The 12,710-nt window shown below is 36.9% G+C and overlaps 3 protein-coding genes and 1 long non-coding RNA gene across 4 annotated transcripts; 2 read left to right on the forward strand and 2 right to left on the reverse strand.

Annotated features, from left to right (window-relative positions):
* Positions 1–5,761: 5,761 nt before the first annotated feature.
* On the forward strand, positions 5,762–6,726 carry LOC116159237. The gene is made up of 5 exons (XR_004142923.1): positions 5,762–5,883; positions 5,939–5,986; positions 6,041–6,293; positions 6,340–6,469; positions 6,519–6,726. It is a non-coding gene; the product is annotated as an uncharacterized LOC116159237 (long non-coding RNA).
* Positions 6,727–6,752: 26 nt separating this feature from the next.
* On the reverse strand, positions 6,753–11,558 carry LOC116164301 (putative nuclease HARBI1). Its single transcript, XM_031478454.1, has 5 exons — positions 11,168–11,558; positions 10,976–11,116; positions 10,656–10,923; positions 10,054–10,159; positions 6,753–7,168 (listed from the first exon to the last, which is right to left on the reverse strand). The coding sequence occupies exons 1-5, from the start codon at positions 11,383–11,385 to the stop codon at positions 6,753–6,755; spliced, it is 1,149 nt and encodes a 382-aa protein (XP_031334314.1). The 5' UTR covers positions 11,386–11,558.
* Positions 7,358–9,474, forward strand: LOC116159914. The gene is made up of 3 exons (XM_031473010.1): positions 7,358–7,631; positions 7,689–7,786; positions 8,777–9,474. Exons 1-3 carry the CDS (start codon positions 7,385–7,387, stop codon positions 9,368–9,370), a joined length of 939 nt encoding a protein of 312 aa, XP_031328870.1. The 5' UTR covers positions 7,358–7,384; the 3' UTR covers positions 9,371–9,474.
* LOC116159913 lies at positions 7,778–9,931 on the reverse strand. The gene is made up of 2 exons (XM_031473009.1): positions 9,470–9,931; positions 7,778–8,652 (listed from the first exon to the last, which is right to left on the reverse strand). Exons 1-2 carry the CDS (start codon positions 9,899–9,901, stop codon positions 7,837–7,839), a joined length of 1,248 nt encoding a protein of 415 aa, XP_031328869.1. The 5' UTR covers positions 9,902–9,931; the 3' UTR covers positions 7,778–7,836.
* Positions 11,559–12,710: the final 1,152 nt, after the last annotated feature.

Genomic DNA, 12,710 nt, shown 5'->3' on the forward strand with positions numbered 1-12,710 from the left:
TCTTTGTAGACTGATAGCACTTGTTCTCGTATGCTACGTATAAAATCTGTGACTAACATTCCTTTGTGATTTTAACAACGAGTGTTTTACCTGTTTAAAGCAGTTTTCGATTTAAGAATTACTAACTCTTTTTGTTTAAGCTTCACACGGGACCAAAGTGGTATGTACAGTATATACTTTTCCAACACTATTTTCATCAATTCTGTGCTATAATATTCATTCAATGAGAAATTAGCATCCTCATCGTTATCAAACTTTAAATTTAAAAAAAATTGCATTAAAATGTTTATAAAAAGGGCTCGATTTGTGTTGAGTTTTTTTTCTACTAACGAGTTCCCTATTAGCAAGGGGTTCATCATTACTAATATCACTGTCATCAGAAACTAATTGATCCTCCATACATATGTCTTCAATTTCTGAGAATCGTGTCAAATTTTGTATTGAATTTGTGACATGAGTATTTTTTTTTTGGGAGCATAAAATTGTTGCCAACGAAATAAACCAGGTCTGGGCATCATTGATGTTTGTTAAAGAAAAACCCATGGCGATGATTTCCATTATAACAGATCTGATATACCGGTTATCTTTATCTTTCCCTAAACAGTTATAAACGTGATCCGTTACATTTTTCATAAAATGAGCACAGCATAAATGTACTGAAAGAAGATTTTTTGGACGTTTTTTTGATTTACTGCAAGCATCAAAGGACAATTGAAGATATCATCAAGAATGTCTTTTACAAGAGTCATACTATTGAAACCTCTTATGACACTATGAATAGTGACGAAACTGAAATCGCATACAACACCGTATATGGATGGCCATTTATGGTTTAGTTCATAGAATTTTCTGAACCTTTCCAGAAAGTCCTCTATTGATGTAACATTGTGGTCATTAGAAATCGTACCTAATACAGGTACGATGCGAGTATCACCATCTTTAAGTTGTACGTTTATGACGCCCGAATAATATAGGATTCGTTTTTTGTTTGATTTGTGTGGAGAGCGCACTACTCCACCTGTTGCGTCAAAGTACAATAATGGCTGCACTGCATTTTCTAATAGTGCACATTGCGCCTCGCTATATAAATGAACATTCAAGGAAAATGTTAGTCGTTGAATATATTCGGGATGATCTTTATTAGAGATGTTGATTATCGTTACTTTTAAGTATTCGTTACTATTCGGTACTCGTTTGTAGAGTAATCATTTATAATACTCGTTACTTTGATTACTTGGATTTCTGATGCGATTTTAATCATACATGTAACAGTATATTCAACTCCGCCGTAATCGTACTCGTACTAATACTTTAAATGGAAAGTAGATACTTATATAATTATATTTTATTTTTCATTTGCCTATTATATGCCAATTATATCTGTCATATGAGATATACAGGGTATCTATAAAAGAACTCCGGGGTTTTAAGACAAAATATTTTAATACAGTAAAAAACGTACATACATGTTTTATACATGATTAGAAAGCTTACATTTTCAAGATTTTTTAAAAACTTAGTAAAGTTCAATGTGAGCTCCGTTAGTTAGTTAGTCCAGACGACACTGACTGCCTGCCGCAGCCGTTACGTCATTTCACGGTCAACGCTCCGCAGCGCTGCCAACTGTTGAGAGAAACATTCCCAATTCGTATGAGTAAAACTCTTTGAGCTGCTTGTTTCAAAGGAATTGATCAAATTTTGCTATCTTTTATAGTTTAAAAAATATTAATTTTTTAAACCCCGGAGTTCTTTTATAGACTCCCTGTATAAAGCAGTGTATGACGCCCGAGGGCATAATGAGATGACAATCCATTATGCCCTCTCATTATGCCCTCAAACTGGCTGTCAAATATATTGATGGAGTTATGTCATAAAAAAAGATGCTACTTGATTCGTATGAAGCACTAACAATAATCATTACATTTGTATATTGGAAATGCATTACTTATTTGGAACGATGAAAAATAAAATGTTGTATGCACCTCAGGCATTACTCGATATTTAACCCTCGGGCGACTTACAATCCCTCGGGCCAGAGGCCCTCGGGCTCTGTCGCCCTCGGCATAAATATCGCCTTAATGCCCTTGATACATAAATAACTATTATGACATTTGTAGGTTAAAATAAATACCCACGTATTACGTAGGTATAAGAAAAATATTGCTTTCGGTAGGATAAACTAAATTTTTTTAATAAAAAAAATTATAAAGTAAATAAACAAAACATACGCAAAAATCAATAAAATTATAAATCCTGATTATGGTGTAAAAAGAGAATTTTTTTTACAATGTCACCTTTTAATCTATTCCGTCTCTCCGAGATAAGTTGACCAGCTTCGGAAAAGATTCTTTCCGACGACACAGATGTGGCCATTATGCATGAATATCGTTTTGCCAATTTAGATATATTTGGATAGATTATCTCTCTAGCCTTCCACCACTCTAGAGGATTTTCTTTTCTGTTAATAAGATCCTCTGCTAAATATGACCTTATTTCTAACAGCGCCTCGGCTTTGGGATCTATATTTTTTCGTACTTTTGATATTTTATCAAAATCAGCCCAAATAATGTTTTCTTGTTCTTCTTCACCCGATACGTTTTTGGAATTTCCAGGGTCGTTTGCTTGGGAAAGGTCTTGGTTGCGTTGAGTGGTTATCATTTTTGTAACTTCTGTTTCTAAGCGATCTTTTGCCATGTCAAGGGAATGGTTAGAACTAAAAATTTTTGACTTAAATCTAGGATCAAGCATAGCACATTTTGTCATCAAATTATTGCTTTCCATGGACGAAAATCTGTTTACAATTTTTTTTTCATAATGATTTATAAGCGCCATGCCATCTGGATGTTCAGTGGTTTGTTTGATTTTTGATATGGCCGATTTAAGTCCTTTTACAACGATAATAACCTTTGAAAGGGTGACATTCTTTTCTGCGCTCATTTCGGTTGTTATTAGTTCAAAAGGCTTCAAGATAACACAAAGCTCTTTAAGTAATTGCCACTCGGATTCAAGTAAGGATTCAACTGGGCCATTTAATACTCCTAACGTAGCTGTGAGGGGTTCACGAATTTTTACGAACCTTTCAAACATCAAACATGTTGAATTCCATCTAGTAGCAACATCGTTTTTTAGTTTTAACGGATTACAACCTTCATTAATATGCTTTTGCATTTCCAAAAGTTTATTATTAGCCTTGGTACTTCTATGAAAAAACTCTACAACTGCTTTAACCTTTTTTCGTAATGGTTTAACGTCTTCAATGTTCAATCCACTTTGCACTATTAAATTTATGGTATGCGCAAAACAACCAATATGCCCCCATTCCGTTAGTTTTATTGCTGCTTTTATATTAGCGGCGTTATCGGTTGTAATAGTACAAACTTTGTCTTCGATATCCCACTCATTAACCACCCTCAGTATGTCGTCTTTTAAATTTTGGGCGTTATGACTTTCATCATACGGCGCACATTCTAACAAATACGATTTCAAACTCCAATCTTCTGAAATAAAATGGGCAGTGTAACAAATGTAACTTCTCTGGCTATGCTCGGAAGTCCACGCGTCTGTAGTTAAAGCAACAGATTCACTTTTCGAAATTAAATCTTTTAATTTTTCTTGCTTTTTTTGATATAGTTGCGGCAAAAAAGAATTGGTAAAAGTGTATCTGCTAGGTATAACGTAAGAGGGCTCCAAACCGTGAATTAAGTTTCGAAAACCTGTGTCTTCAACGATGGATAAAGGCTGCAGGTCACGATCATATTTAAAATTAAATCATTAATCTTCTGCTGTCTCGATAAAGAAATGGGCTGTATCATGATGTGGCTTAAGATCGAAGATTGGGCCTGGACTCTTCTTTTCTTTGCAGCTGATATAATTGTCGAAGCAGACGTAGCCGAATTTGAACCTTGATCTACTATAGTGGTCTCAATATTTTCAGGTGTTGGTGCCGTTGGTGGTCTTGGATCCGTAGTAGAGGTAGAAGCAACGGTAGACTCTCCTTCTTGACTTTTATTAATAGGAGGACGTTTTGTCAAAATCGTTTGATGCCTCGATTGGAGATGTTTCTTCAAGTTTGACGTTGAGCCTCCCTTGTATGAATACTTGGATCCACAAATATTGCATTTCGCGCTTCCTGCAGAAACAATTGAAAAATGCAACCATATTTCGCTTCGTTTAGATGTTACTTCCGTCGTAATGTACGCTCTTCTTCCTGAAACTATTTTAAATTAAAAATCCACGTTTATATTCACTAATCATACAATCATTGGGCATGAGAATTATAGTATACTACTGAAGTACTGACACTTACCTTTCAATGGCACAAAAATCGAATAAATAATACGCAAAATTGCAAAGAAATGGTATTGCTATTGGTCAATAACTAAATACACAATAAACTACACTGCACAATTCGACACCGTTAAACGTTTGTTGGACTGAGAATAAAAAAAAATAATAGTGCCATGCGATCTCAAAACTGCAAGTGTAGCACTTACAGCACCGGAAACGCAAAATCAAACACTAGGCAAAAAAAGTTCGTTTTAGGGATTTGACTAGTGACTACCTAAACAAATTTTATAGGACATAAACAAAAATGTGCGCTAGTCCTAGTACCTTTTACTTTGGCACTATTCAATATTCATTGATTACAATTACCATTATGTTACGCGACTCATCCGAATGATAATAATACGTAGTATACTACTTCCCGTGCTAGGTGAACACGAATTTTAGCGCGTTAAAAGCAAAAAAACTTTCTACCGCGCTTCTCCCTCCTGCATCCGCACGTCGCAGCTCTTCAGTATTATTTTTCGTGCGCACGAGTGAACACGTTCTCTACAATTAATGTAGGTATCTTAACCGGAATTTTTTCAGTTTTTTGCAGCATTCTTTTACAGAATGAGTTCAAAAAAGATACGACAGCGGGAAGACTCTTTTAGTTCGGCGTCCGATACGGAAAATCTACGGCATGAAATTCGCCGTTTAAAACGGAAATTAAAAGCTCGACGCAACAGTCGAAGCCCTAAGCGTAGGCGTCGTTCGCATTCTCGTTCACTCCGGGCCTGCTCTCCACCGAAGGTCAAATACACTAAACGGCCACGGTCTCGTAACAGAGACGAAGGTCGGAGCCCCAAGCGTTCGCAGGCTAGTTCCAGATCACGTTCGCCCCGCTACCCACTGTTAGACAATTTCGCTAATCGGTCTCAGTCTCGCAACAGAGACAAAGACAGGGTTGATAAGCATCATGACCGCGACAGGTCTATTTTTAGTTCGTCTCATAACAGAGATGAAAATATAAACAGCGAGTTCGCGGAGCGAGAAGAACTGCTTCCTAATCGCACAAATTTATCGGACGAGGATATTTTATTATGGGTGCGTTCGAGGAGAAAGGTTTAGGCGCTTAGAACCGCTAATCACCGTTCGAGTAGGTGTATAGTAGCGCCATGAAACGATTGATGACGTCATTTGTCGCGCTATTATACGTCATAACTCGTGCTACACACGCTTTTTCCGAAGAGCAGAAGCACCGGACGCTTTTAGCGCCAATTGCATGCTTTAAGCTTTGTTCGAACGGAACGTGTTTGCTTTCATAACCTCAAATTTCTGTTTTTTTTTTGCAATTTTAAAAGTTTTTTTCTTGCGGAAGTGTTAAAAAATGTGCAGTCAAAAATCGGTTGACATTAATCTTTTAGATGCCGAAACAGGTATTATATACCCTATAAAAGTTTCCCAAAGCGATGCGGACAGAATTAATGCAGGTATGTACAAATTAAGACCTGTTAACTAGAATCTAAAATTGTTTTTCTGTTTTAGATATAACTTTTGCCCACCAAATTTTGCAGCGAGAAATTCAAGGGACAAGTTCCAATGATGCTGGATGCTCGAGTAATTGTTACATTTTCTTTATTTACATGAATAACTATTAGTGTATTTATTATAGATGAAGAGGAACCAGTAAAGCAGGTATCGGAGGACATTCCTGTCAACAGTAAGCATAAACACTTATAGGTCAAAGTAGGTATACTTATTTATTTATTTGCAGCATATAAGTGGTCCCATGAGGCAGTCCTTCTTTTATTAGAATTATATAGAGAAAAAGAAAATTTAATTACGTCTGGTAAAATAAGTCAAAAAAAGCATGGGATAGAATTTCAGAAATATTAAATAATAAAGGACATGATGTTACTGGGCCACAGTGTAGGACCAAGTTTAATGGACTGAAAAGAACGTTTAAGTCAATTAAAGATCACAACAACAAGTCGGGAAACAGTCCTAGGACTTGGCCTTACCTACAGGTTTAACATTAAATTTATTAGACTAACAATTAATTCTAATTTATAGGTAATGGATGATCTATTAGGAAATAGGCCATTTATGGCTCCACTTTCCACAGTTTGTTCATCAGGTACAGAAAGCGAAGGAAGCAGACCTTCTTCTGCATGTTCTGAGCCATTGTCCGCCACTCCTTCACGTAAGTGATATAATATTATAAGATACACATGTAAATTTATTAACATTAGGAAAACGCAAAATGGAACAAGATGTATCTCTAATCAGCAAAGCAATTACAAAATCGCGAGAAATTGCAGAGTTGAATCGTCAGCGACGATACGAAGAAAATATGACCCAACGACAAAATTTGTTGGAAAAATTGGACAAATTAATAGATAAAATGTAGACATTTCTGTATTCGTTCTTTATTAATATCTGATTAAATACATTAGAAAAGTAAACAAAATTGTAAATAATTCAAATTATACTAATCTCATAGGTAGACGTTCAGAAATCAAATCTCTTTTTGCTAGTCCTGCTTGAATTCGATTGGGGGGAGCTATACAAAGGGGCGCATCTTGTATTTCTTCCATGAAAGTGTATTCTAACTCATCATTTTTTAACAAGCAAATATGCAGTACACAACAAGCTAATACAAATGTGGGCACATTATGAGTATTGTTCATAGGTAGCACTGTCAACAAACTTCGGAACCTGTTTTTTAAGAGACCAAAGGCTCTTTCAATACTCATTCGTGCAGATGAGTGACAAAAGTTGAAGTTCTTCTGACGTTCAGTCAAATATCCATTGTCACGGTATGGAGTTAAAAGGTTATCATGTAACTTATATGCTAAATCTCCTATCAAATGACTGTCATTAGGAAATTTAATAGGGTTACCTAAAGCTGCGTCCAGATTACGCGCGCCGAACTGCGCAAAACGTTTGCGAGCGTTGCAGCAACATGTAATGTGGACGGGTATATGCGCACGAACGCGCCACTGCGTGCATGCACGAATTTGTTCGGGCAAGTGTCGGTACATCAAAGAAATTCGGCTAAGCGCGCGTTTAAAGTTAAGTGAAGTTTGGACGTAGTTGTGCGCATTCCTGCAACACAATGAGTGAAATTGAATGGAGTCGGGAGAAAACACTGCAATTAATTAACATGTATGAAACAAAATCAGAATTGTGGGACGTGAAAAACAGTAATTACCATTTACGAAATAAAAAACATGATGCTTGGAAGAACATAGCAACAGAAATGGAAAGCGACGTTGAAGTAATAAAGGCGAAAGTAGCATCGTTGCTGTCATCGATGAGAAGAGAAAAGGCCAAAATGAAGAATTCTACAGGCACGGGGAAAGGTAGTATTTTGATTTTCTTTTGATGTCCATTTTAGCTAATTGTGTATACATATGCAGGTAGAAACGAAATATATATAAGCAAATGGTTTGCTTTCGAAGCCTTTAAATTTTTGTGGGATAAGGACAGTGTAAAGGGCTCAATAAATACAGAAACGGTAAGTTCAGATTATATTTATTTCCAGCCTACTTACATAGTAGCATTTACCTAAGCATATTTATCTTGAAATGATACAGCACCATTCGACGAAAAATACTCCGCTAGTTCGTTCCGAATTTGTTGTGCATTTAGAGGAGATTTTCGCGGTAGTCTTCTGATAGGCAAGAATGAATTTTCAGGATTACCGTCACGTCGCCATGTTCCTTCTATTAATAAACCATCCTCTTCGCTATCAAATGTTCCAGGCGGAGTATATATTTGATTTGAGTTTCCGCTTCTTAAAAAATTATGCAAGTAAAGAGTGGTTAAAACAACAAGCCGTGCCTTCTCAGGCTCCAGTAATAGTGGTTTTCTCAAAACCCTAAAAACAGCGGACAATATGCCAAACGCGTTTTCGACAATTCTTCGTGCTCGTGACAAGCGATAATTGAAAATTCTTTCTGGTGTACCTTTGTCATGTAAACCTGAATAAGGCTTCATAATGTTGTCATGCAAGGCAAAAGCATCGTCAGCAACAAACACATAAGGAATCCGTTTCTGTCGGCCAGGAAGAATCCGTGGTTCCGGAATGGGAAGTTCTCTCTTTTCGATTTTTCTCCATAATAAACTATTTTTAAAAATTCCCCCATCCGAAATGCGACCCTGACCACCAACGTCACAAAAAAGAAAATTGTATTGACCATCTACCAAAGCAAGTAGTACTATACTGTGAAATGATTTATAGTTGTAATATTCGCTTCCACTCTGTATGGGTGCTTGTAACATAATATGTTTCCCATCTAACGCCGCTAGGCAATGAGGGAAATGCCACACGTCTTCGAAAATTTTGGAAGTTTGTGTCCACTCTTCTATAGTAGATGGCATCTGAAAATGTGAAATACACTGTAAATTCAGTACTATGGTCTATGAGTACACAAGCAGTGAAATCCATAAAAATTGCACTACCTATACTATTCTACACACGCCATTTAATAAAATATTTTTCTAGGACGAAGAAAGCACTACTGATGAAACTTTCAACAATTCAGAATCGCAATGTGTAGACAGAGAACCTCAATCAGTTGTAGCAAATGATGAAATCGAATCGGGTAGTGTAGTTTCCGTTGGGACAAGTCCTCAAATCCCAACAGCAAAACGTAAAATTTTTGTATCTCCCAAGAAAATACTTCCGAAACGAAAATGTGTACAAGAAGATCCTAAAGTGTCTGCTGCATACGATCTGCTTAAGAAGGTCTCAACCACTCCAAAAGACGAGTGTCATACTTTTGGTCAATACATAACAACACAGCTACAAAAAATGGATGAACGCACCCGAGCTGTTACAATACACAAGATTAATAACGTTATATTTGACGCTGTAATTGGAAGATACGATAATGGTAGTGGATCCAATACAAGATCCTCGGCATCTACACCTTCCTCTTCACATAGTTCCGGAAATATTGGGGCCGCCGATCACCTTTTATTCAATGAACAGTATCAGGATCCATTTTCCCAAGACACCCCTCAACCAAGTCCAAACTCACAATCTCAGGATTCATGGGGTGCTGTACAACATTATTACAATACATTCGCGCCTTAAGCAGTGATTACAAATATTCTCGTTTACAAATTTTGTTGTGATGCACACACACACACACCTTTTATGGATAACACTACGAATAAATGCAATATTTCTTACCTTTACGTAGTCTTTCAATGCGTCACACAAAGCTTGGCACACTTCAGTCACTATGGTAGATATGCTCTGTTTAGAAATTTTGAACAGGTACATCAAACTTGTGTATGAATCCCCAGTTGCCAGGAATCGTAGAGTAACTGCCAGTCTCTCTTTAACAGGAATGGGTTGTCTGAATGTAGTTTCTTGCTTCGCTATTTTATGCCCAATTAGATGTATCAGATATTCAAAATCTTCACAAGATATACGGCAAAAATTTTTGAACTGTCCAGTGCGTGACAATGATAAATCGTTCAACAGGTTGCTGCCACTATAAATATTGCGACTTTTAAATAAATTCGTCATCCAATAGCGTCTTCTCTTGCGTTGCTTTTTCTTTATAGCGTCGCAAAGAATAATAAAAGCTGCTGCAGAGATTTGCACATCATCATCCATGGTCACTCAAAAATATTCACCCGTTCAATTGGGAACCCTAGCAAACATAGCCAAGCACACACACAAACCAGAGACAAGACAGTGTGCGCAAAACATTTCTGCAACGCTCGCAAACGTTTTGCGCAGTTCGGCGCGCGTAATCTGGACGCAGCTTAAGAAATCATTTAATTCTGATAGTCTAAACACACGCTGATCATGTACAGATCCTACATGGCCTACAAAGCAGTGTGTAAAACGACTTTTATGATCGCATACTGCCTAAAATATTAAAAATAAATAAAAAGTAACAGAATAGTATATTGAAAGACAATGCGACCTATTGTAATACGACTATCTTGTGGCACGAGTGGCGACGCGAAGCGTAGCCACGAGTGTCCGCAAGATAGGAGTATTACAATAAAGCGTTGTAACACGCGTTTTTCATACTATTTTTTCTATTTCGGTGCTTTAATTTAATTTAAAAAATCATTATCAGAAACTATAGGGAACATTAGAACTAACATGTTTTATGTTGGGAACACTTTTTAAGCCGTTAAGTTTTAGGTTGGCAGCGTAGTAAGACTGACATTTTGAAGTTCAAACATGGAAGTACCCAACGAAGTACCTACTTGTACTAACTAGTAACTGCCAACTTAAGAGATTAGTTACCAAAAAAAAAACGACTATAATCACTGTCTTTGTACAACTGTTTTCGGCCGAAAACAGTTGTACAAAATCATCATTGTGACACCGAAATAGAAAAATATTTATATACTTGTAGTTGGATGGAATGATGTCCTTTGCGGTTTACATAAGCTTCAGGATTTCTATTTGGAGCCGGAATGTTTATATGAGTTCCATCAATTGCTCCTATTGTTTTCGGAAACCCACTGCTTGCTTCGAAGCCTGTCCATATAGCTTGCACATCATTAGCATTTGGCCATTTAATAAAAATTGGTGAAAGATTACAGAGTATTTTGGTGACCCTTTTTGTTGAATACAAAGCCGTCGAACGGCTGACATCAAACTTTTCACAAATAGATCTACATAAACAATAAAAAAGATATAAAAGAAGTTAATTATATTAAAAACAACCTGTATGAATCTGGAGTAGCCATTCGCCAAATTGCAATGAGAAATTGTTTCTCAGGTGCAATCATGGGTAACCCTTTGTAGGTCCTCTTTAACCTTGGAGCCATATGTGACAATATGAATTCAAATGTGTCACGACGCATTCTAGTATTAAAAAAATTGGCAGATAAACAGATCAATTCATTACTATCTTACCGGAAATGCGATTTAAATTGTTGATCATTAAAATTAGGTACAACGCTTTCTACATAATTTTTTAATCGTGGTACAACCACCTTTTTATGAGAAACTAATTGATTTAACACCTCCAGATCCTCATCTTCACTTTCTGTTGACGAAAACGTTTCCAAAAATTCAGTAACAATCAAATTTACTGCGGTAAACAGGTAACCGTCAGCCCGAGAAGTAGCCATAATTAAATTACTGTCGCCTATTCTTTAAAAACAAAACAATTGTTTTTTTAGGTTATGTTATGTAGGTTACGTTAACGCTTTTTTTCGCGTTCGAGTTTAACAGCCGTCTTTGTAGCTTTTAGTCTCCTTGAACGTTGAAATCGTTTACCACGAGCATAAGCGCTATTTAGCGAATTAGTATTTTACTCGAACGCACCCTATGTAGCGGGTCGGATATTGCTGACGTGGACGTCAGCGAGACCTTGCAGCCGAAAGCAGTGATTTTGTCCGACGTCGTCGTTCATAAATCAGATGAGACTGAATTGTTGCCAAATAACATTTTAAAAATTCTTTCGTCTAACGTGTGCGAAGTCACTTCTAAAGGACAACCAATTCAGGCCGAGGTAGCCAATTTATTGTCGAAAATTGTTCAATCTGGGTTAACGCCAGACAATCGCAAAGAATTAACGTCAAAATATCCGTCACCTGCGAACTGTGCTTTTGAGCCTCCAATATTAAATCAAGAGGCTAAGAATTGTTTGAACAAAAACGTTATTGACCGTGATTCTCGTTTAATACAAAAACAGAATCAAATGAAGGCGGGTTTATCGGCTCTAGGTAAAGCTTTGAGTTTACTTCTTCGGGACAGCAATGCTAATTCTGCCCTAATAGAAGCCATTTCGGATACAGGGAAACTTTTAGCCGACATCCACCATGCAGATAGCGGCGTTCGGAGAGGTCTAATCAAGCCTCATCTTAAACCAAATTTAGTGAAGTTTTTGGATAATTGTCCTATAGACAACTATCTATTTGGCGAAAATTTTATCGAAACGATAAAGACTGCTCAATCGATGGAAAAAATCAGTGGAGCAATTACAGTGGACAAAAAAAAACCTAAACAGGATTTAAACTGGAAGGGTCCGTCTCGCGCGAAGAGGGGTTCTCGGCAAGGCGGACATCAGGCTCAGAAAAAATTCTTTACTTTACGGGAACCCGAACGCGACATGCACAATCATCAATATCGGCTCAAAGAAAGAGATTTTGAAGGTTAGTATAGCTGGCCGTTTAAGGTTTTTTAAAGAAGCTTGGTTAACTATCACGGTTGATCCAATCATTCTTTCTTGGTTGTCAGGTTACAAAATTATTTTTGATAAAAACTTTTATCAAGATTTGGTACCTAAGCAACCCAAGTGGTCTTTTTCAGATTTGGAAAAGATCACCGCTCACATTAGTGAGCTTTTAGAGAAAGGGGTTATCACAGAAGGCTCTTACCATAAGGATCAGTTTATCTCTAATGTTTTCCTAACTTCAAAAAAAGATGGAACTTCTCGTTTTATCTTGAATTT

Source organism: Photinus pyralis, unplaced genomic scaffold (assembly GCF_008802855.1).
Source record: "Photinus pyralis isolate 1611_PpyrPB1 unplaced genomic scaffold, Ppyr1.3 Ppyr1.4_LG1, whole genome shotgun sequence".
NCBI lineage: Eukaryota > Metazoa > Arthropoda > Insecta > Coleoptera > Lampyridae > Photinus > Photinus pyralis.

Excerpts from the sequence above, each read along its gene's own strand:
- LOC116159913 (XM_031473009.1), bottom strand. The coding sequence starts at position 9,901 with ATGGATGATGATGTGCAAATCTCTGCAGCAGCTTTTATTATTCTTTGC. Across the intron at positions 8,653-9,469 it reads CATTGAAAGACTACGTAAAG|ATGCCATCTACTATAGAAGA; the intron begins GTAAGAAATATT and ends TCACATTTTCAG.
- LOC116164301 (XM_031478454.1), bottom strand. The coding sequence starts at position 11,385 with ATGGCTACTTCTCGGGCTGACGGTTACCTGTTTACCGCAGTAAATTTG. Across the intron at positions 11,117-11,167 it reads CAATTTAAATCGCATTTCCG|AATGCGTCGTGACACATTTG; the intron begins GTAAGATAGTAA and ends TTTTAATACTAG. Across the intron at positions 10,160-10,655 it reads ATCATTCCATCCAACTACAA|GCAGTATGCGATCATAAAAG; the intron begins GTATATAAATAT and ends TTAATATTTTAG.
- LOC116159914 (XM_031473010.1), top strand. The coding sequence starts at position 7,385 with ATGAGTGAAATTGAATGGAGTCGGGAGAAAACACTGCAATTAATTAAC. Across the intron at positions 7,632-7,688 it reads TTCTACAGGCACGGGGAAAG|GTAGAAACGAAATATATATA; the intron begins GTAGTATTTTGA and ends ATACATATGCAG. Across the intron at positions 7,787-8,776 it reads GCTCAATAAATACAGAAACG|GACGAAGAAAGCACTACTGA; the intron begins GTAAGTTCAGAT and ends ATATTTTTCTAG.